The sequence below is a fragment of the Thamnophis elegans genome, chromosome 4 (assembly GCF_009769535.1).
Source record: "Thamnophis elegans isolate rThaEle1 chromosome 4, rThaEle1.pri, whole genome shotgun sequence".
NCBI lineage: Eukaryota > Metazoa > Chordata > Lepidosauria > Squamata > Colubridae > Thamnophis > Thamnophis elegans.
In genome coordinates, this window is record NC_045544.1 from 135,979,650 (window position 1) to 136,003,451 (window position 23,802).

The 23,802-nt window shown below is 46.0% G+C and overlaps 1 protein-coding gene across 3 annotated transcripts in view; it reads left to right on the plus strand.

Annotated features, from left to right (window-relative positions):
* MED13 (mediator complex subunit 13) overlaps positions 1-23,802 on the plus strand; it is a 197,714-nt gene that overhangs the window by 167,599 nt on the left and 6,313 nt on the right. For 2 of the 3 annotated variants that reach the window (XM_032216864.1, XM_032216862.1), the window contains 9 exons: positions 2,681-2,870; positions 4,906-5,341; positions 7,849-8,065; positions 10,981-11,172; positions 12,384-12,607; positions 14,060-14,202; positions 15,842-16,000; positions 17,890-18,078; positions 21,020-21,168. In XM_032216864.1, the coding sequence (XP_032072755.1) occupies positions 2,681-2,870; positions 4,906-5,341; positions 7,849-8,065; positions 10,981-11,172; positions 12,384-12,607; positions 14,060-14,202; positions 15,842-16,000; positions 17,890-18,078; positions 21,020-21,168 (1,899 nt within the window). The remainder of the gene's footprint in view (positions 1-2,680; positions 2,871-4,905; positions 5,342-7,848; positions 8,066-10,980; positions 11,173-12,383; positions 12,608-14,059; positions 14,203-15,841; positions 16,001-17,889; positions 18,079-21,019; positions 21,169-23,802) is intronic. The other variant, XM_032216863.1, reaches the window with a different exon arrangement.

A 23,802-nucleotide genomic window follows, 5' to 3' on the forward strand; every position in this document is an offset into this window, starting at 1 on the left:
GTGGCTGTTAAGTGAGTTGCAAACAATTTTACGGCCTTTGGGGGGGGGGGCACGATTGCCAAGCAAACCACTGCAGTTGTAAAGTGAAATGTGTTCATTAGACTTTTTCTAACATCGTTAGTTGCGAAGTCGTGTCCAACCCATCGCGACCCCATGGACAACGTTCCTCCAGGCCTTCCTGTCCTCTACTATCCTCTGGAGTCCATTTAAATTCCCTCCTACTGCTTCTGTGACTCCATCCAGCCTCCTCATTCTCTGCCGTCCCCTTCTTTTGTCCTCCATCTTTCATCATCCAGCATGAGGCTCTTCTCCAGGGAGTCCTTCCTTCTCGTTCAGTGGCCAAAGTCTTTGAATTTCCTCTTCTGCATCTGGCCTTCTAAAGAGCAGCCAGGGTGGATCTCCTCTAGGACTGACCGGTTGGATGGCCTTGCAGTCCAAGGGACTCAATGCAGGAGTCTTCTTCTCCAGCGCCAGAGTTCAAAGGCCTCCATTCTTTGGCATTCCTCGTGGTCCAACATTCAAAGCCATCCATTGCATCTAACCTACCCTAGAACTAAATTATACCCTCCCAAGGGGACATTCAGTCCAAGAGAGTTGGACTCTGTCTACTCAGATTCACATTTATTTACCATGCCCAGTAATGAAGAGCAAAATGGACAAAGTAATCAAATATAATTTGAGGGTGAGCAAAAAAGCCTTTTGCATCTAAGGCTACAATTTTTCAACCTAAATTACTACCATGGAACGTGATGCAAAGGTTTGCTCAAAAGCAGGTAAACAAAGAACGGCGTTCAGCGGCTGCCAAAGTAAACTACAGAGTAAATTCTAAAGTACTTTTAAATTCACCTCTCTTGCTTGATTGCCCACCTGCGTTCCAACTTTTGGTGTTGTTTGACGAGAACAGTAAAGGACCCAACATTTGGGGAAGGCTTATTTAATAAAAAGGGCACTTGTTTCTCTTTACCAGCACAGATAGTCCTCGACTTACAACAGTTCATTTAGTGACCGTTCGACGTTACAAAACAGACAGCCCTGAAAAAAAGTTTTTTCACACTTACGACCATCGCAGCAGCATCCCTGTGGTCACGTGACTCATATTCAGATGCTTGACAACTGACTCACACTTAGGATGCGAAGCAGTCCTCGATTTACAACAGTTCATTTAGGGGCTGTTCAAAGTTACAGCGGCAATGAAAAAAGTGACCGATGAGCATTTTCACACTTATGACCATTGCTGCATCCCCATGGTCACGTGAACAAAATTCAGACACTTGGCAACCGACTCCTATTTATGGCGGTTGCAGTGTTCCGGGTTCACCTTTTGCGACCTTCTGACAAGCAAAGTCAATGGGGAAGCCGTATTCACTCAACAACTACGTTACTAACTTAACAACTGCAGTGATTCACTTAGCAAATGTGGCAAGAAAAGTCGTGACGGGGCAAATTTCTCACTTAGCAACCTAGATTTTGGGCTTAGCTGTGGGCGTAAGTCAAGGACTATCTGTAGCCCTGGACTTACGGCTGGTCGCTTAGCAACCATTCAGAGTTATGGCTACTTACAACCCAGATTTGAAGTTCCAATAATACAATAATATAATACAATACAATGTCCCTCCCATTCCTCCAGTCATGTGACCGAACTTCAGGCACTTGGCAACATGGCCACATTTGTGGCCATTTGCAGTGTCCTGTCACGTGACCACATGTTCCGCCCCCCAACCCCACATTTCCTTTTTTTTTTTTTTTTTTGCAAAACTGTGTGCCTAAAGAGCCATTGGCTCATGTAAAAAACACAGATTAATTTACCGTATTTTTCGGAGTATAACACGGACCTTTTTCCCTCAAAAAAGAGGCTGATAATCTGGGTGCGTCTTATACACTGAATACAGCATTTTTTGCCTGCGAAAACCCTGCCCCCTTCACCAAAATGGCCGTGCAGACCTTGTAGAAGGCTTTCAGAGTGTTCCTGGAGGCTTGGGAGGGCCGTTTTTTTTGCTCAATTCCCCCACCCCCCCAGGCCCCCAGCCCTCAGGAGCAATCTATAAGCCTCCTAAATGCTATGCATGCAATTTCTTTTGACAAAAAGGGCTGTTTTTTGCTCGTTTTTGGAGGCCCCCACCCCCCAGGAACACTCTACAAGCCTCCTAAAGGCTATTCGTGCCTTTAAAAAAATTAAAAAATATATTTTGGGAGGTTTGCAGAGTGCAAAAACTTTTTTTATTAATTTCCTCTTCAAAACTTTGGTGCGTCTTATATTCCGGTGCATCTTATACTCCAGTGTGTCTTATACTCTGAAAAATACGGTAATTGTGGTGATTTGCCAATGACCACTGCAAGAAAGATTCTAAAATTTACAACTCTCATGACTTACGACCGGCATGGGCTGGCTCCATTAGGGTCATAACTCCCTGCATTCTTTATTCCCCAGCATATGCTCTTTAAGATGGGTTAGGAGAGGGGTGAGAAACCTTTGACCCGAGGGCCGGATACGTCACATTTTAGCGCGGGGGGGGAAGTCATGATAGGTCATGTGACAACAACGTGACGCCGTGAGTTTGACACCTCTGGGTTAGGGTAACCTTGGTGCAGCCGGTTGGGTTTTTGAGTCCGTTGGGCAAGGATCCGTCAACCAGTGCTTCGGATTCACTGTGCTTCCCTCCTGGCGTCTCTTCTTTTGCAGTCCTGCAAACTCGGCTTGCATCGGCCCATCTGCAAAGTCTTGCCCGACGGGATCATGCGAGTGGGATCCACTGCTTCAAACAAACTCTCCGAGAAGTCGGTGGCTGAGTGGTTCTCGCAGACGGCTCATGCCAACAAGGAATCGTTTTCCAGGCTCAAACTCTACGCTCAAGTCTGCAGATACGATCTGGGTATGGTTTCTATCCCACTCACCCACCCACCAATTCTCCATTCCCCCCCCCTTAAAGTTTGCAAAAATAATAAATAAATACAAGTACTTGGAACAACGTTGAACATTTTTACGATGCTGGCATTCGAAAGTGGCAAACTTATCCCTGCCCTTGGCTGTGCAGACTATCACTCTGATATCTTGGGCAATTATCCTGTGTGCTTCTTGGAGAGTCCAAGCATAGGTTCAGCTTCTGTTTGTCTGCCCGTTGACTGAGTTATTTTAAACTCTTTAGCCACGCCTCCTAGGCTTGACTGCCTTCAGTTTCTCAACTCAGTCAAGCCCATCAGGTGTGACTTTGACTCTCTCCTCAATTGCTGAGCAGAGAAAGAGAAATTGTACCTTAAATTGGATCTTTCAGCAGCAGCAGTTTCACAAAACTTCAAAGGCTAGTAGCAGTTCTGAATTGTCAAATTGTTTCACACTGGCTACGAGCAACAGTGGCTCGTTCGGAGGCCTAACCAGGCCGCCATGTGTACAGACTATGCCTCCGATATCTTGAGCAAATTTATTCATGTTTATTTGACACACACCTCCTGCGTGTGGCTTGATCATAGCTGTTATTGAGACTAGGCTGCTAATCGGACGTGGGGTAAAAAAACCCTGCATTGCCATCTTGTGTCCAGTACACAGGGTCCGAGAGCGATATTTTGCTGCAGCCCCAAAAGTTGAGAAGTCCTTTTGGTTTCCAGTTCCTTGTCTGTTTCCACACCGCACACACCCCGCCCCATGTCCTGCATATTTGCCACAAAAATGCAAAGCTTTGCAGAGCATTTGGGGTTGTGTACTAAGGTGTTCGGGTCATAGTAGCTCATGGGGAACACTGGGAGGTGCAGAGTGGTTTCCAGCTTACAATTGCAGGTGGAAAAATGGATGGGGTAAGGTAACCTGTCCTTCAGGAAAATGTCTCTGCTTTGGAGATTGACTTATCTTTCCTGCGAACTAAAATTTTCGAGCACTCTCAGCTGAATGGATGCTTTGTTTAAATCAGGGGTCTGCAAACCTCGGCAACATTAAGATTTGTGGATTTCCACTCCCAGAATTTAAGACTTGTGGACTTCCACTCCCAGAATTCCCCAGACAGCGCTGTCTGGGGAATTCTGGGAGTGGAAGTCCACAAGTCTTAAAAGTTGCCGAGGTTTGCAGACCCCCTGGTTTAAATAAATAGCAATGATACCAGAAGGCGTTCGGTTGAATCAGCAAAAATAAAGCTTTGATTTCTAGGTCCCAAAGGTACTTTTTCCAGCTGGACTTTCTTGTTTCTCCCCCTCTCTCTTTGAAAACACTTCACTTCTAATCCCAGAAGAAACTTCATTCAGAAAAAAACCCTCCAATTCCCTTTTGGAAAAAAACAGTTTTGGGACCTAGAAAGCAGTTGAATTTTGCTGATTCAACCGGACCTCTTGAAATATCGAATTTTTTGGAGTATAAGGCACATCTTTTTCCCTCAAAAAAGAGGGTGGAAATCTGGATATGTCTTATACACTGAATACAGTATTTTTTGCCTCCCGAAACCCCGCCCCCTTTGCAAAAATAGCCGTGCATATCCTTTAGGAGGCTTCCATAGTGCTTCTGGGGGCTGGGGAGGGCAAAAATGAGCGAAAAACAGACTATTCTTTGCTCGCTTTTGTCCCTCCCCAGCCCCCAAGGGCACTTTATAAGCCTCCTAAAGGCTATGCACCGCCATTTTTGCATGCCCCCCCCCCTTTTTTTTTTGACAAAAAACAGCCCGTTTTCGCGACAAACGGGCCATTTTTTAAAATTATTTGCCTCTTCAAAATCTTGGTGCGTCTCATATTTTGGTGCGTCTTATACTCTGAAAAATATGATATGTTCTTCAGAAGCGAAACATTTTCAAGGAAAAAAACGCAAGGAAAAAAACCAGTTGCCTTTTGGAAAGCGGGGGGGGGGGGGAAGCACCTTTGGGACAACCACGACCTGGTTGATTTAAGAATCTCTGTAGACATTGATTTCTATGTGCCTTTTTCTGTTTCAAGGTCCTTATCTTGCTACACAGCCATTGGACAATTCCTTGCTTTCCCAGTCCAACCTCGCTCCTCCCACCAGCCATCCTGCTTCCATCCAGCCTCAGGTTGCAGGCAGCTGCACTCCATCCTCCACCTCCAGTAATGCTGCTGTCCCGATGAATTCGAGCAGCGCCATCACCTCCGCTACCACCACTGCCAGCTCCACCTTGACCACAACCGCTGCTTCATCCTCTTCTTCCAGCCTGGGCAGTGCGATGCCAGCCAGCAAGGCCTCTTCGTTTCCACCTTTTGGCAACATGAACAATGCAGCCCCTTCCTCCCTTTCCACGCAGAGCACGGCCGTCCAGAATGGGCAGGCAGGGATACAGCACCCGCAGCAAACAGCAGGGATAACCGGGGAGGTCTTACCTGCCCTGACGCAGCCGCATCCGGAGGTTTCCGAAAGGTAACGTTTTTATTATTCCAACTGGCTCTGGTGAACAGTAGTCCTCGACCTATGTCAATTCCTTTTGTGGCCGTTCCAAGTTGCAACACGGAATGGGACCATCCGTCACAGCCAACTTGCTGCGGGACAACTCGCTGCCGCCATCTTGCCATGAAGCAACTCGATGCGGGGCAATTTTAATCATTCTATTTTATTATTTAAAATAAATAAAAAGCTGTTTTCAATTTTGCTATTTGCATTTCATTCTGTCCCTCCTTTTTCATTCTTTCATTAATTATTCTATTTCACCATTTCTTGATATTAGTGTAATGCTTGTTCTGCAGCGAGTTGTCCCACAGCAAATTGGCCATGATGAGTTATCCCATGGCAAGTTGGCTGTGGTGAGTTGGCTGTGGCAAGTTGGCTGTGGCAAGCAATTTGGCCATGGTGAGTTGTCCCATGGGAAGTTGGCTGTGGTGAGTTGGCCCATGGGAAATTGGCCATGGTGAGTTGTCCCATGGCGAGTTGGCTGTGGTGAGTTGGCCATAGTGAATTGGCCCATGGGAAGTTGGCTGTGGTAAGTTGGCTGTGGCAAGTTGGCTATAGCAAGCAAGTTGGCTGTGGCAAGCAATTTGGCCATGGTGAGTTGTCCCATGGGAAGTTGGCTGTGGTGAGTTGGCCCATGGGAAATTGGCCATGGTGAGTTGTCCCATGGCGAGTTGGCTGTGGTGAGTTGGCCCATGGGAAGTTGGCTGTGGTGAGTTGGCCCATGGGAAGTTGGCTGTGGTGAGTTGGCTATAGTGAGTTGGCCCATGGGAAGTTGGCTGTGGTGAGTTGGCCATAGTGAGTTGGCCCATGGGAAGTTGGCTGTCGTGAGTTGGCCATAGTGAGTTGGCCCATGGGAAGTTGGCTGTGTTGAGTTGGCCATAGTGAGTTGGCCCATGGGAAGTTGGCCGTGGTGAGTTGGCCATAGTGAGTTGGCCCATGGGAAGTTGGCTGTGGTGAGTTGTCCCATGACGAATTGGCCGTGGTGTGTTGTCTCATGGAGAGTTGGCCGTGGTGAGTTGTCCCGTGGCAAGTTGGCTCTGGCAAGTTGGCTGTGGTGAGTTGGCCATTGTGAATGCCCCATGGCGAGTTGGCTATTGCAAATTGGCTGTGGTGAGTTGTCTCATGGTGAGTTGGCTATGGCAAGTTAACCATGGCGAATTGTTATAGACCTGTTACAAAAGTAGTGAAAAAAGTGATTTATGATTGGTCCTTCCACTTACAACTGTTGAAGCATCCCCAGGATAAGATGATCAAAAGTCAGGTCCTTGGCAACCGGCATGTATTGATGATGGTTACGGCGGCCCAATAGCAATAGCATTTATATACCACTTCATAGTTCTTTACAGCCCTCTCTGAGCGGTTTACAGAGTCAGACTCCCAACAATTTGGGTCCTCAGTTTACTGACCTTGGAAGGATGGAAGGAAGGCTGAGTCAACTTTGAGCCAGTCAGGATCGAACTGTGGACAGCCGGCAGTCAGCAGAAGTAGCCTGCAGTACTGCATTCTGACCACTGTGCCACCACGCAGATAGTCCTTGACTTACGACTATAATTGAGCCCAAAATTTCCATTGCTAAGCGAGACAGTTGCTAAGTGGAGTTTTGCCTCATTTTACGATCTTTTTTGCCACACTTGTTAAGTGAATCACTGTTGTCCTTAACTTAGCAACATGGTGGTGAAGTGAATCTGGCTTCCCCATTGACTTTGCTTGTCAGAAGGTCACAAAAGGGGTTCCGATCGATGCCCTAAAATGTCAACTCCCGAAGCATTCCTGACCTGCTCTCTGGTTGTCAGTGATCCCATGGCCATAGGATACTACGATCACATGCTACTTGCTGTGTGTCTGAATTCTGACTGTGTGATCTTGGGGATGGTGCAACAGTCGTGTGAAAAAGGGTAACAAATCCCTTTTTTCAGGGCACGGTGGCTCTGGCTGAGACGCTGAGTTTGTTGATCAGAAAGGTCAGCAGTTCGGCGGTTTGAATCCCTAGGGCCGCGTAACGGAGTGAGCTGCCGTGACTTGTCCCAGCTTCTGCCAATCTAGCAGTTCGAAAGGACGTAAAAAATGCAAGTAGAAAAATAGGGACCACCTTTGGTGGGAGGGTAACAGCGTTCCATGCGCCTTCGGCATTGAGTCATTCTGGCCACATGACCACGGAGATGTCTTCGGACAGTGCTAGCTCTTGGGCTTTGAAACGGAGATGAGCACCGCCCCCTAGAGTCGGGAACGGCTAGCACACATGTGCACGGGGAACCTTTACCATTACCTTAGTAACTTCGAAGAACAGTCATCAAATGAATGGTTGTAAGTCAAGGACTGACTACCTGTACTCCTCCTTGGAGGTTTGGGAGCTCTATCTCTTGTATGGGAGGAGCAGAAGTCAGCCTTGTTGAATGGCAAGCATTGCACAGGAGTCTGTTTCCATACAAGAGAGAAACTGCCTGCATCTCACTGCCGTTCTGTTTGCAATCTCCTTCCAGCACTATGGAACGGGACAGAGTCGGGATCCCCACCGATGGTGATTCCCACGCAGTCACCTACCCGCCTGCCATTGTCGTTTACATTGTGGATCCTTTCACGTATGAAAAGAAAGAAGAGAACAGCTCCTCAAATGTCTGGACTCTTGGTCTTCTCCGCTGCTTTCTAGAAATGATCCAAAACCTTCCTCCTCACCTTAGAAGCATCGTGGCTGTTCAGGTAAGCCGCTGAATTAAAGTAAGCCGCTGATCGTGGTTTTGCCTGGTACCTAGACCGCACACATGCGCAGGTGAAGTTTTGCTCGCTTGCGCGGGCCACGCACCAATGATCCACAGCCTAAGGGATGGGGACCCCTGGTATAGATGACAACGAGACTCCCGACATCCATGCTAGGGTGTTTTCTTGCTTTGGAATGGGGTATATTGTTTAGTGACTGCAAGGGTCTGTGCCAACGTTGATTGGCGTACTAGCAAAACGGGCAATGTTTGGGTCTCGGCAGATGGCTGTTCCGCTGGCCTTTTCCTTCCCAAGTGCCTTCCGCATTTCAGTTGCACATCTCAGCATGCATGAGAAAACCAACAGACGAAACAGTCTCAATTGCACAGAAGGTCTGTCAGTACCCCGTTTTCCTGAAAATAAGCCCTTCCCAGATAATAAGCCCAATCGGGCTTTCGAGTGTATGCGCTAAAATAAGCCCTCCCCCAAAATAAGCCCTCCCCAAAAATATTGCAATGCAGCACCAGCCATGAGATGACCACGCTCTCCACCTCCTGCACCTCAAAAATAATAAGACCTCCCCCAAAATAAGGCCAAGGGCTTATTTCGGGGGTCAAAAGAAAACAAGGCCCTGTCTTATTTTCGGGGAAACAAGGTACCACCTACCAAAGTGTCTATCCTCTGATTTGTTATTTATTATTTGGACTTCTAAATTTGCAGAAAGTATTCAGGGGGGCGTGTAAAAATCACCTTACTTGTGTAACAGTTAGGTTTTGTAGTCAACTTTATTTCTTGGTGTGAGGGGAAAAAAAGTTGGCGGCCAAGGGCAGTGTTTACTTTTAGTCTTAAGAATGGTCTTTAGTTAGTTAGTTAGGAAATTAGTTATTAAATTTGTTCACTGCCCGTCTTGCCACAATGTGACTCTAGGCAGCATAGAGTATTAAAATAAAACCATAAATCTATGTCTAAATATGTAAAAGCTAATGAAAAAATCACAATAAAATATACGTGTAGAAAATAATGGAGAAAAGGGAATTTACCGAGTTCTAATGGGATGCTTAAGGGGACACAGTGGCTCGGTGGCTAAGAGGCTGAGCTTGTCAATCAGAAAGGTCAGCAGTTCGAATCCCTAGCACTGCGTAACGGAGTGAGCTCCCTTGACTTGTCCCAGCTTCTGCCAACCTAACAGTTCGAAAGCATGTAAAAATGCAAGTAGAAAAATAGGAGCCACCTTTGGTGGGAAGGTCACAGCGTTCCATGTGCCTTCAGCATTTGGTCATGCAGGTCACATGACCACGGAGGCATCTTCGGACAGCGCTGGCTCTTCGGTTTTGAAATGGAGATGAGCACCGCCCCCTAGAATCGGGAACAAATAGCACATATGTGCGAGGGGAACTTTTACCTTTACCTTTAATGGGATACCTGGATGTGGGAATTTTAACATATTCTCTCTCTTTTTTAATAGCACTGAAGTCATAGCAGTGTCCTAGTATGCCCAGGGTTGTCTATTGCTGGCATGGTAGTTCAAATCTTGAATAGGATTCTTGCCTCACACGGCATCTGCTGGGACTCACTGTATCGATGGGGCATAGCATCTTCCCCTCCCAAAGTGTGCCAGTCCAGTATCTGATTTATTTCATATAAATCAGTGGCCACCAACCTTTTGGGTACTCAGGCACTGGTTCCGTGGAAAGAGGTTTTTATGTGGATCGGAAGCGGCGTGGTTTCGCATGCTGCCTGCATCCCGCAGATGGGACTTCACTTGTTTGCAAGGCCTGGCTATTGGCATGCTATGGCCCGATGCCGGTTCATGGATCAGGGGTTGGGGATCCCTGAGATAAACGATGCTGAGCTTCAATGTTTAGATGGCCTAGACCCAGGAGCATCAAACTCAAGGCCTGGGTATTTTTTGGAATATAAGACGTACCTTTTTTCCTCAAAGAAGAGGCTGAAAATCTTGGTGCGCCTTATGCACTGAATACAGCATTTTTTGCCTCCCGAAACTCTATCCCCTTCAACAAAATGGCTGTGCATCACTTTTAGGAGGCTTTCAGAGAACTGCTGGGGGCTGGGGAGGGCAGAAATGAGTGAAAAATTGTCTGTTTTTGCCCCCTCCCCCAGCCCCCAGCAACACTCTATAAGCTTCCTAAAGGCTATCCATCCCCTTTTTTTGGCAAATACGGGCCCGTTTTCGTGAAAACGGGCAGTTTTTTGCTCGCCCACTCCCCAGGAGCACTCTACAAGCCTCCTAAGGGCTATTCATGCCCTTTTGTTTGGGGAAAAAAAACGTGTTTTTTTTGCGAAAACAGGCCATTTTTGGGACGTTTGCAGAGTGCAAAAACTTTTTCTTTTAATTTTCCTCTTCAAAACCTTGGTGTATCTTATACTCCGGTGCGTCTTATACTCCAAAAAATATGGTAGTTCTGGTCCACGGGGCCGCCCTGAAACAGCGAAGGACTGGCCCACAGTGCCTCTACCAGGGAAAACGGAGCTCAGGACTGCTGCGTGCGGGCCTCCTAAGCTCCGTTTTCACTGACAGAGGGTTGCAGGAGGCCGTCGCAGCCGAAAACGGAGTTCAAGAGCCCGTTTTCGCTGGCAGAGTGCTCAGGCCGCCACAGGTGCCCCCCGATATGAGTGATAGCGAGCTGGCCATGCGTCCCCCCGCCCCCCGGCCCGCCAAGGTCAGACACAACCCTGATGTGGCCCTCAATGAAATCGAGTGTGACACTCCTGGCCTAGACTTTGGTATCTGAATATAGATCTTTTTAACAGTCATATTTTATTGTGCTTTTTTAATCTAGGGGGAAATGTTAATGTATATGAAAGCCCATGTATGATAATGCCACATGCTAAATAAATAGTATGCCCAGATTAATAGACATTTTTTCTCTCTCTCTCTCTCTCTCTCTGGTGGTTAGCTTGTTCCTTGTCAGTATCTGCTGCAACCCGTCAAGAACGAAGACAGGCAGATTTACACCCAGCACTTAAAATCCCTGGCATTTTCCGCCTTTACCCAGTGCCGAAGACCTCTCCCCACGTCCACCAATGTGAAAACATTAACAGGGTTTGGCCCGGGCTTAGCGGTGGAAATGGCACTCAAAAGTCCTGATGTGAGTACTGCCAATGGGAGAACAAGGTGAAATTCTAGCGGAGTTTTGAGAAACATTAGCTGAATAAAAAAGGCGCTTCCGGATTATGAGCGCACACCTTGCTCTCGTTTGGGAAAGGTCTAGAATGCTTCTAAATCGGACACCGTCATGGGCAGGAGAGAAGAAACTGCTGTAGAGGTAGTCCTCGACTTACGACCGTTGCTTTAGCGGCTGTCACAAGTTACAGTGCCACTGAAAACTTGCGACTGGTCCTTGCTTACGACTCTTGCAGCATCCCTGCAGTCCCGCGATCTCCATTTGTGACCTTCTCAGACACCTTAAGTCGAGTCAATGGGAAAAGCCAGGTTCACTTAATGACCATGTGATTTGCTTAACTGCCATGGCAAAAAAAAAGGTCGTGAAATCGGGCATCATTACGCCATGACACTGCACCGCTTAGCAGTGGATGTTCTGGTTGCAGCTGTGGTCGTAAATCCAGGACTATGGGTAGTCCTTGATTTAGGACCACTATTGAGCCCAACATTTCTGTTGCTAAGCGAGATGGTTGTTAAGTGAGTTTTGCCCCATTTTATGACCTTTCTTGCCACAGTTGTTAAGGGAATCACTGCAGTTTTTAAGTTAGTAACACAGCTGTTTAAAATAATCCAGCTTCCCCATTGGCTTTGCTTGTGAGGAGGTCGCAAAAGGAGATCATGTAACTCCGGGGCACTGTGGCCATCATAAATATGAATCAGTTGCTAAGTATCTTGAGTTTTGATCACATGTCTACGAAGATGCAGCAGTAGCCATACGTGTGAAAAAAGGTCATAAGTCACTTTTGTAAGTTTGAACAGGCACTAAATGAATGGTTGCAAGTCGAGGACTACCTGTGCCCGTAGCTTTTCTTTTCTCACATCTCTGCTCAACTTTATAATCATGTTCTTCAACGCCAAACTTGGCAACATGATTAAAATATTAGAATGACGGTCTATTTATTGCTAGGCCTTACTAAGTTTAACTAATGAGCTGCCTACTCGGCTGCTTTCTGTGCACAATTGAGAAGGGTGTGTGGAATTAGCGATAGACGTGAATGATGCATTTGTGAAAACAGAAGGTGGGTTTGGGAGAGAGACAAGTCTATTTTATTTTAAAAATATATGACAAATGACTGGAAAACATAGCTAACGTTTCCAATATTCTGTCCCCCCTCTCCCTCTGTGTGCGCTATGCAGAGACCTGAGTGTATTAAACTCTACGCTCCACCTTTCATCCTGGCTCCTGTCAAAGATAAACAGACTGAGCTGGGGGAAACATTTGGCGAGGCCGGGCAAAAATACAACGTGCTTTTTGTGGGCTACTGTCTGTCTCACGATCAAAGGTGGCTCCTTGCATCCTGCACAGATCTCTACGGAGAACTTCTGGAAACCTGCATCATAAACATTGACGTACCGAACAGGTACACCAATATCCTTTCCTTATTTTTGTGTGCGCGCGGAATGTTTTGAGATTGTTAAGTCAAATAGGGGACAGTGGCCTTTTAAGATCATTTAGCAGCCCGTTTTAACGGAAGAGTCAGATGGTTTATGTTGCAAGTATAAGGACGATAACAAGAGTTCTCTTGGAATACGTTTCTATAAATCAGGGTTTCCTAACCTTGGGCAATTTTAAGACCCGTGAACTTCAACTCCCAGAATTCCCCAGCAAGCCAAGAATTCTATAAATTATCAACTAACAACAGATGAGTTCTGTCTATTCTCCTCCTGTTTATTTATTTATTTTCTTCTTTTAGGAGAAAATACACTATGAATTCTTCTCTTCCAGAAATGATCTTATCTCATTTTTATGGTGTGCTTATATTACTATGAAAGTTTTTATGCTGGTGTATTTTACTCCTATTTGATAAGAAATCCTTCCTTCCTTCCTTCCTTCCTGCCTGCCTGCCCGCCCTCCCTCCCTCCCTCCTTCCTTCCTTCCTTCCTTCCTTCCTTCCTTCCTTCCTTCCTTCCTTCCTTCCTTCCTAGTTTCCTGCCTAACTTCCTTTTTTGGGTCTCTTTCATTTTTAAAAAGTAGGAAAGAGTAGGAGTGCCATCCATTTTGTAAGGCGTGCAGGGTTGTGTTTTTTTGTTGTTTGTTTGTTTTTGCCCTCTTAGCTTATTTATTTTTTTCATTAAATTTGTATGCCACCCTTCTCGCCATCAAACAACTCTGGGCCGCTTACAGAATAAAAACAACAATATAAAATGTTAAAACGTTTAAGTTAACATAACTGAGTGAGAGGAAGAAATTCAGTAAAGTTTCAAATTTGAAATGGCTAACTTTAGAAAAAATGCAACAAACGTACTGTTTGATTTTGACTATGAAGATTCTCCATCATCCAGGTTATGCTTGTCCCAAAGGTCCTTTTTTTTTTTTTTCCAAGAGGCAACTGGACTTTCTGGTTTTACTTTGAAGACGTTTCGCTTCTCATCCCAGAGGCTTCTTCAGCTCCTCCTTTTCTTTTTCTTCAATGAAAAACAAGTCCACTTGCCTCTTGCAAAGGGGCCTTTGGGAGTACCATTGGATTATGTAGCACGCCAAACTGTTCTTTTTTGGGAGCGGCTGAGGAGGGTGTGGACAACTATATGTAGGAGAAGGAGAGACAGAGCCTGGGGCAGGAGTCAAGAGAGGAATCAGCCTGGAGTCCTTACGTTCCCACAAACAGTCCCAGTCCAACCCCTTTGGAATTTCATTGATTTTTTTTTTGACTTTCATTGATTTTTATCTAGTGCCAATGTAGTGCTGACTGTTAGCTGACTAGATTCTTGTGTAAAGGCATGAGCAATAAGTCAACCTAACTGGAACTTAACGTGTGGTCCCCATTCTTTGTGCCTGAGATGCTATTTGCCAAAGAACTTTCGTTTTTCAACAGGGCTCGTAGGAAAAAAGGATCTGCTCGTAGGCTCGGTCTTCAGAAACTCTGGGAGTGGTGCTTGGGTCTTGTCCAGATGAGTTCTGTGCCCTGGAGAGTTGTAATAGGACGTCTCGGAAGAATCGGCCATGGGGAGCTGAAAGGTACTGTAGAAGCCGGCCCTGAAATGGTGATATATAAACTGTCTAAACCAGGGGTGTCAAGCTCATCCGGCTCTTGGGGTACTTAGATCTGGGCCACGGGGCTGCTCTGGAAATGGCAAAGGACCAGCCCACGGTGCCTCTGCCAGTGAGAAGGGAGTGAAACAGTGAAAATAGCAATAGCAATAGCAATAGCAGTTAGACTTATATACCGCTTCATAGGGCTTTCAGCCCTCTCTAAGCGATTTACAGAGTCAGCATATTGCCCCCAACAATCCGGGTCCTCATTTTACCCACCTCAGAAGGATGGAAGGCTGAGTCAACCTTGAGCCGGTGAGATTTGAACAGCCGAACTGCAGTCAGCTGAAGTAGCCTGCAGTGCTGCACTCTAACCACTGCGCCACCTCGCCACCTGGGCCCCATTTTCATCCGTGGGCGGTCCCTGGGCTTCATTTTCTCTGGCAGAGGGCTGCAGGAGGCCATCGGGGCTGAAAACGGGACCAGTCTCCGTTTTCTCTGGCAACGGGCTGGTAAAACAAACTAAAAGCAAAACTAGAGGAGAAATGTTTCCCCTTTTGCATTTGAGCATGCAAGAAGGGACAGGAAAGGAGAAAGGGAAAGACAAAGAAAAAGAAGGGAAGATGGGAAGAGAGCAAGGAAGGAAAAAGAAGGAAAGGAAAAAGAAAGGAGAATGAAATGGGAAGGGAAAAGGAAGGAAGGAAGGAAAGTTATAATGAGAGTGAGGGAGGGTCTTAGGGAAGCCCTGCCTTAGCACTTGGCCAATACAGGTGCCCCCGACATGAGTGACGTTGAGCTGGTCATGCCCCCCGCTCCCCCCCCCCCAAAGATCAAACACAAACCTGATGCGGCCCTCAATGAAATCGAGTTTGACACCCCTGGTCTAAACATACAGATAGTCCTCGCCTTACAACCATTCATTCAGTGACCATTCAAAGTTACCGCAGCACTGAAAAAAGTGACCTATGACCATTTTTAACACTTACAACCTTTGCAGTGTTCCCCGTGGTCACATGATCAAAATTTGGATGCTTGGCATCTGGCATGTACTTAATGACGGCATTGTAAAAAGTGACGGATGACCATTTCCACACTTAGGATCATTGCTGCATCCCCCAGGTCACCTGAGCAAAATTCAGACTCTTAGCAACTGACTCCTACTTATGACGGTTGCAGTATCCTGGGGGTCACACAATCCCCTTTTGCAACCTTCTGACAAGCAAAGTCAATGGGGGAAGCCAGATTCACTTAACAACCGTGTCACTAATTTAACCACGACAGGGATTCACTTAATGATTATGGCAAGAATGGACGCCAAATGGAGCAAACCTCCTTAAGAACTGTTTTGCTTAGCAATGGAAATTTTGGCTTCCGTTGCAGTTGTAAGTCGAGGACAACCTGTAATGCTCACCGATTTTCCCTTTTGGCTTTTAAGACCAAAGAGCAAATAAACACATGGACATTCTAATCGTTTGCAGTTCTGAAGTGGCGGGAATCTCCCTTGCCTCTTCTCTTTAAAAGCCTCCACAAATGATTAACTTTTTCTCCGCAGACAGTATTGCTTTCTGGAAGGCTATGGAAAAATGATGTCCCAGCTAATCAGCCGCTCTTGTTTCCTTTCCAGATTGGAGCTGTTTATTGAGTCGCCGGAACCTGCAGTCTCTTAGCAAGAGGCTCAAAGATATGTGCAGGATGTGCGGGATTTCTGCTGCTGATTCTCCCAGCATCCTCAGTGCTTGCTTAGTGGCTATGGAACCTCAAGGATCTTTCGTGATCATGCCAGGTATGTGCCGAGTCCTTTTCATCGGGTTGGAACTCCCGCAAGAGGGAATTTTAATATTGTAAGCTTCTCAGAGTTACTGAGGGATAAGATAGGCGTCTAATAAATTTTACTCCAAAAAAAATAGGGCTGACGGGAATTTTACGGAGGGAAGGGAAGGGAAGGGAGATAGATAGATAGATAGATAGATAGATAGATAGATAGATAGATAGATAGATAGATAGATAGATAGATAGATGATTGATAGATAGATAGATAGATGATAGATAGATAGATAGATAGATGATAGATAGATAGATAGATAGATAGATAGATAGATGATAGATAGATAGATAGATAGATAGATGATAGATAGATAGAAAGATGATAGATAGATAGATAGATAGATAGATAGATGATAGATAGATAGATAGATAGATAGATAGATAGATAGATAGATAGATAGATAGATAGATAGATAATAGAAGTGAAGGGAGGGGGAAGATTTAAGGAAGGAGAAAGGAAGAAAGTTTCTTGAACAAGAAGGGAAGGAGGAAAATTGAGGAAGGAAAGGAAAGAAAGGGAGGGAGGGAAAAAGGAAGGAAGATAGATAGATTCTTGAGCAAGCAAGAAGTGATGGGAAGGAGGAAGAATTAAGGAAGGAGAAAGAGGAAGGAAAGGGAGGAAGGAAGATTCTTGAAAAAGCAAGAAGGGGAAGAATTAAGGAAGGAAAGGAAAGGGAAGAATGGGAGGGAGGGAGGGCAAAGACAGGATTGAGCCCTGGTGGCACAGTGATTAGAATGCAGCATTGCAGGCAAATTCTGCCCACAGTCTGTAATTTGATCCTGATGAGGCTCAAGGTTGACTCAGCCTTCCAGCTTTCTGATCTCAGTAAAATGAGGACCCAGATTGGTGGGACCAATATGCTGAAATTACAAATTACCCAGAGAGTGCTGCAAAACACTGGGATGGTATATAAGTCTAAATGCTTCCTGTCCAGGGAAAATCCTGCACAAAACCCTCAAACTCCCAGGCTTCTGGTAGAGGACTAGTAGTTGAGGAAGACATGGACCAGCCCTAAGGATGGCACAGTGATTAGAGTGCAGTATTGCAGGCTAACTTTGCCGACAGTCTGACCAGCACAATAGCAATAGCCCTTAGACTTATATACCACTTCACAGTGCTTTACAGCCCCCTCTAAGCAGTTTACAGAGTCAGCCTCTTGCCCCCAACAATCTGGGTCCTCATTTTACGGACCTGCTGCTGTGACCAAAGGTGGAGCTCTCGCCTCACAATCAGGACGATCGTAGGTAGAGCCAGGTGTAGGGTCTCCTGCTTGGGCAGGGGATTGGACTAGATGACCTGCAAGATCCTTTCCAAACTCTGTTAATCTGTTAATGCACCTTTGAAGGCTGGAAGGCTGAGTCAACCTTGAGCCTGGTGAGATTCGATCTGCCAAACTGCTGGCAGCCGGTGATCAGCCTGCAGTACTGCACTCTAACCACTGCCTCACCGCACCTCAGTCAGCCTTCCATCCTTCTGGGGTCGGTCAAGTGAGGACCCAGATGGTTGTGGGCAAGAGGCTGACTCTGTAAACCGCTTAAAGAGGGCTGTAAAGCACTGTGAAGCGGCACGTAAGTCTTAAGTGCCGGCGCTATTGCAGGCAAGCTCTGCCAACTGCCAGCGGTTCGATTCCCACCTGCTCAAAGTTGATTCAGCCTTACCTCTTTCCAAAGACGGTCAAATGAGGATCCAGATTGTCGGGGGCAATAGGCTGACTCTGTAAACCGCTTAGAGAGGGGCTGTAAAGCACTGCGAAGCGGTATATAAGTCTTAACTGCTACTGCTGTTGCTACTTGCTATTGCTGTTGATCGCATGGGTAATTCTCCCCCATTCTTCTTTTTTCCTAAAGACTCCGTATCCACTGGCTCAGTGTTTGGACGCAGCACCACCCTAAACATGCAGACCTCCCAGCTCAACACCCCCCAGGACACTTCGTGCACTCATATACTCGTGTTCCCCACCTCTGCGTCCGTGCAGCTGGCACCATCCACCTACACCACTGAAACTGGTTTGGAACTGGCCTTTAATCCGAACAATGGTTTGTGTGTGTGCGTGTGTGCACGCATGTGCCTGCATGGGCGTGTGTGGGAATGTTAACTGGTCGATAGTTCAATTGATAGGAAAAGGGAGGGAATGGCAAGTTAAGATGCAGCCGTTTTATTGGGTCAGGATGTGGAAGGCAGCTGTGCCCATTGGCTCCCAACAGCCCGTGCACTCTCTCCTTGGTACAGGTAGTCCTCGACCTACGACCATAATTCAGCCTAAAATGTTCGTGGCTAAGTCCAAGATGGTTATTAAGAGAGTTTTGCCCCATTTTGCAACTTTTTCTTTTGCTTCGGGTGTTAAGTGAATCACTGCAGTTGTTAAGTGAATCATGCAGATCTGGCTTTTCCCATTGACTTTGCTTGTCAGAAGTCAGCTTGTGAGGTTGCAAAAGGGGATCGATCTCTTGACCCCAGGACATTGCAATGGTCATAAATACATGCTGACTTTGATGACATGATCACGGGAGATGCTGCAACCGTCATAACTCTGAAAACTGCCCATAAGTCACTTTTTTTCAGGGCCATTGCAACTTCAAACCGTCACTAAACGAGTGTTTGTAAATCGAAGACTACTTGCAATCCCTGGGTGGGGGGGCTTCCCTCCTGCTGGTTCAGGACTCCCAAACACCACACTCTCCACAAGTACACCCTGTTTCCCTGAAAATAAGACCTCCCTGGATAATAAGCCCAATCGGGCTTTTAAGCACATGCGCTAAAATAAGCCCTCCCCAAAAATACTGCAACACAGCAGCAGCCATGAGGTGACCACGCTCGCCACCTCCTGCATCTCAAAAATAATAAGCCCTCCCCAAAAATACTGCAACACAGCAGCAGCCATGAGGTGACCACGCTCGCCACCTCCTGCATCTCAAAAATAATAAGACCTCCCCGAAAATAGCATGGTCATTAAGCGAAACTACATTTGGACACCCCAACTTAAAACATGCATTTCAGCTGCAGTTGCAAAGCAAATCACAGGTCATTCAGTGCGACAGCACATATGTCAACTTGTAAAATGTTGCCATGACTATTATCAGGTTGGATTCAGGGGAGGATTCCATGCATACCTTCGGCCAGAGTTGGATCTCATATTTCTACAACCTAGTTCGTGAATATGATCTATGACGCATGACAGAAGGGAGGGGATAGAGGAGTACAGTTCAAACGCAATTAAGCGGAAGCAGTTTTGGCTCCGCAGGAGTAGACACCAGAATGTTGATCCTAATAAATGAAGGGGTTTCTTTTGAACTTTGTCTCGAGGCTCGTAAATTCAAATCCAAGTCAGTTCTAACCAAGTTAACACCATCACCCAGATATATTGTACCATTACCCCACCCAGCTCCACCCACAACTCCACCCAGATGACACCCACCCACCATCACCAATCACCATGACCCTCAGCCACACTCCCACTCAATGTCATCATTGCCACTTTCCTGGTTAGCTGCATCTGAGCAAAAGAGTTACATCAGAGTAGGCAGTTGCACCCGAGTAGAAGAGCCACGTATATATATATAATTTCTCCTCAGTTCTAAGTTGCTTCTCTCCTTGATTAGTTTCCACCCATTGCTTATTATTAACATGCTCTGATGCTAAGGAGTTAAGACATTCTACTCCCCCTCCAAACCTGAAAATAACTCTGGAGAGAAGGGGATAGGATAGGAGACACTTCTGTGGGGCAAGCCTGAGGAAGAGAAGGGGAGAGGAGAGGCCAATTGTAACTTCTACTTAAATTTTCAAGTTGTAAGCGTCGATTTATCAAGCCCGAGCACATAGTTCCATTGCAGAGCACAGGTATTCAGCTAGTAAATAAATAAATATAAATTGCAGCCAAGATACTTGGCTAGTAGCAATACAGCCAAGGAACCAGGCATTTGAAACATTATCACCCAGGTTAAGGGAACACAGTTAACGGTTGGAGCCATTTTAATCTCCGAAGGGAAAATATTCCTTAGAGCAGGGACCACTAGGGATAAAGCCTATTTTCTGGTCCTCACTCTTTGGCTGACATTACCTGCAGCATTCCCATTCTGCTAAGATGGAACTGGGCATGCAGAAAGGACTGGGAGGAGATGGTTCCTTAGGGCAGTGTTTCTCAACCTTGGCAACTTGAAGATGTCCGGACTTCAACTCCCAGAATTCCCCAGCCAGCTGGCTGGGGAATTCTGGGAGTTGAAGTCCGGACATCTTCAAGTTGCCAAGGTTGAGAAACACTGCCTTAGGGAACCTGAGCCGCAAGCCATGTAGGGCAGCATCTTGAATTGGCCTTGGAAACACACCACAGCTGGTTATGGAATACACTCCCCCCCTCCTTTAGCTTTCTGGAAAGCCAATAAAAATCTGGCTCTTCACATAGGAACTGTGGTAGCATTATAACCTGGGGATGGGGGTTGACTAAAGTGCCAGGTTTGTTAGTTTTTGTTATGTGTTTTTAATACCGTGTTTTTTGGAATATAACACGCACCTTTTTCTCCCCCCCAAAAAGAGGGTGAAAATCCCCTCCCCAGCCCCCAGGAGCACTTTGCAGGCCTCTCAAACTCTCTGCATGCCCCGTTTTTCAGGAAAAAAATGAGGTGTGCAGAGGGTTTGGGAGGCCTGCAGAGTGCAAAAAACTTTTTCTGTTTGTTTGCCTCTTCAAAATCTTGGTGCGTCTTATACTCCAATGCGTCTTATAGTCTGAGAAATACGGTAATTTTATTGCTCTTTTATTGAGCTGCTCAGAATTGTTTCAAGATGGGCAACCATCCACGTCACAGCAGATCAAATCAAATCCCATCAAATCTATCAGCCAATTTACGACCATTGGGGCTAACTTCGAATGGATGTGTGTATGTTTTCTTCTTTAAAAAAAAAAAAAAAATCAACCATGTGAGTTGCTCCTCTTAGTCAACGTTTTTTTTTTCCTTCTATTTCTGTGAATCTTTTTCTTTCAAGATGGAGCGGATGGAATGGGAATCTTTGATTTGCTGGACACTGGGGATGACCTGGATCCTGATATCATAAGCATCCTTCCTGCGTCCCCAACGGGATCCCCTGTTCACTCACCAGGTTCTCACTTCACCCATGGAGGTGATATGGGCAAGGTAACTTTGCATGAGAAAACAGTTGTTATTGTTGTTGTTGTTGGACCTGATTGAAATTTCTTCTTGGATGTAGGGATTACTTCAGAACACTTAAATGCTCCTGCAGTCAATGCTTACAGGTTCACAGTAATGATGATGATGATGCTTGGCAGGGTGATCAGATCTGTTGTGTCTGACCCATCGCGACCCCATGGACGTGGACCTCCATGGACCCCATGGAGTTGGTTGCCAAGCGTCTGAATTTTGATCACGCATGACCGCTGGGAGGCCGCAATGGCCGTTAAGTATGAAAAATAGCCATAAGTCACTTTTTTCCGTGCTGTTATATCTCAAGGACTACCTGTATGAAGTGTTTGAGACAATATCCTAATATGGCTTTATGTGTGATCATCCTGACTTTTTCAAACGTTGTTAAGTTGTGAAGTCATGTCTGACCCATCATGACCCCATGGACAACATCCCTCCAGGCCTTCCTCTCCTCTACCATCCCCCAGAGTCCATTTAAGCTCACACTGACTGCTTCGGTGACTCCATCCAGCCACCTCCTTCTCTGTCATCCCTTTCTTCTTTTGCACTCCATCGTTACCAGCATCAGACTCTTCTCCAGGGAGTCCATCCTTCTCCTTAGGTGGACAAAGTATTTGAGTTTCCTCTTCAGGATCTGGCCTTCTTAAAGAGCAGTCAGGGTTGATCTCCTCTAGGATTGACCGGTTGGATGGCCTTGCAGTCCAAGGGACTCACAGAAGATCAGATCTACAAAACTATAATTTGATTATCATAGTAGGTGGCTGAGCTAATCTTGAAAAGGCTAAGCAGGGTTCCACCAAGTAAGCATTTGAGTGGGAAACCTCCTATAGGCCGCAATTAACCAGGGAGAGGAGTGGAGTTCAAAACACTAAGAGTTTATTTTTTGTCACCTATACAACAGAATCTGATCAGTTAACAGTTAAAGCTCAGTTGGCGTTAGATAAAGGTCAGTGTAATTCATGGAGGGCTGGCCTTGGTTCTCTTGTGGATGCACAATGATTCCAAACTGATGACGTGTTTAACCCCACCCTCCAATTCAGCCTGCTCAACTCCTAAATCTCTAGGCTTATAGGATACTAGTTGATAATCACGCGTTGCCCGGATATTTATTTATCCTCATCCTGTATTAGACAGGAAAAGCCCTGATGTCGATGACAATTACATTAGTTACAAATGCCCCCCCCCCCCCAGAAGCGTCAAGGAAAGTGGGAGCCCTCTTGTGGAGTACTGTGAAGCCGTTACCATGGCAACTCTATTGCGCTGTACAGTAGAAGCCATTTTATGGCAGTACGGTAGAAACCATTTGAAGGCACAACAGGCTGTATCTTAGCAGAACACACATCCTGAGAGGTGGTAGGGGTGTTGTACACCCACAGTATTTGTTTCCAGAGTGTAAGTCATCTGTGTACCAAGTTTGGTTGAAATTGCTCAAGGCGTTCCAGAGTTATGCTGGAACACACAAACACACACACACAGATAGATTGATTGGTAGGTAGGTAGGAAGGTTGATTGATTGATTGATTCTGGGAATCAAAAAACAGAACCCTGGAAGAAGACAAAACTTCCATGTTGTTATCAAGATAGGAGCAGGGATAGGCCATTCTAGCTACCAGAAATTAAATGCAACGTTATTTTCAAGTACTGTATTTTTCAGAGTATAAGACGAACCTTTTTCCCTCAAAAAAGAGGCTGAAAATCTGGGTGCGTCTTATACACTGAATACAGCATTTTTTGCCTCCTGAAACCCCGTCCCCTTCACCAAAATGGTCTTGCATAGCTTGTAGGAGGCTTTCAGAGAACTGCTGGGGGGGGGGAATGAGCAAAAAACAGCCCGTTTTTTGCTCAATTCTCCACCCACCCCCACCCCCCGCCTTCCAGGAGCACTCTATAAACTTCCTAAAGGCTATCCATGCCCTTTTATTGACAAAAAATGGGCCTGTTTTCTGCTCGTTTTTGCTCTCCCCCCCCCCCCCCCAGGAGCACTCTACAAGCCTCCCAAGAGCTATCCATGCCCTTTTTTTGGAGGAAAAAAAAAACAGGCCCGTTTTCACGAAAAATGGCCCATTTGTGGGAGGTTTGCAGAGTACAAAAACTTTTTTTAAAAAATTTCCCTCTTTAAAACCTTGGTGCGTCTTATACTCCAAAAAATACAGTAGAAACATGATCACCCTTACAATATGCTGCAGCATGTTAAAAGGAAAATAAAGAGCTGAAGGCAGTGGCAAAAATAGCAATCAAAATTATCAGCAGGTTGAACTATCATTCCTCACAAGCAAATACTGTTCTGGAGAAAGAGGGAATAAGGGAAAATGTAATAGCACATTTATGGGATTGTACATGGGAAGGATATATTCATACAGGCGGGTCCTTGACTTACGACCACAATGGAGGCCCAGCATTTCTGTTGCTAGGCCAAAACATTTGTTAAGTGGGTTTTGCCCCATTTTACAACCTTTCTTGCCACAGTTAAATGAATCACTGGAATTGTTAAGTTAGTAACCCAGTTGTTAAGTGAATCTGGCCTCCCCATTGACTTTGGCTGTGAAAACGTCGCAAAAGGGGACACTGCAACCGTCATAAATACGAGCCAGTTGCCCAGCGTCTGAA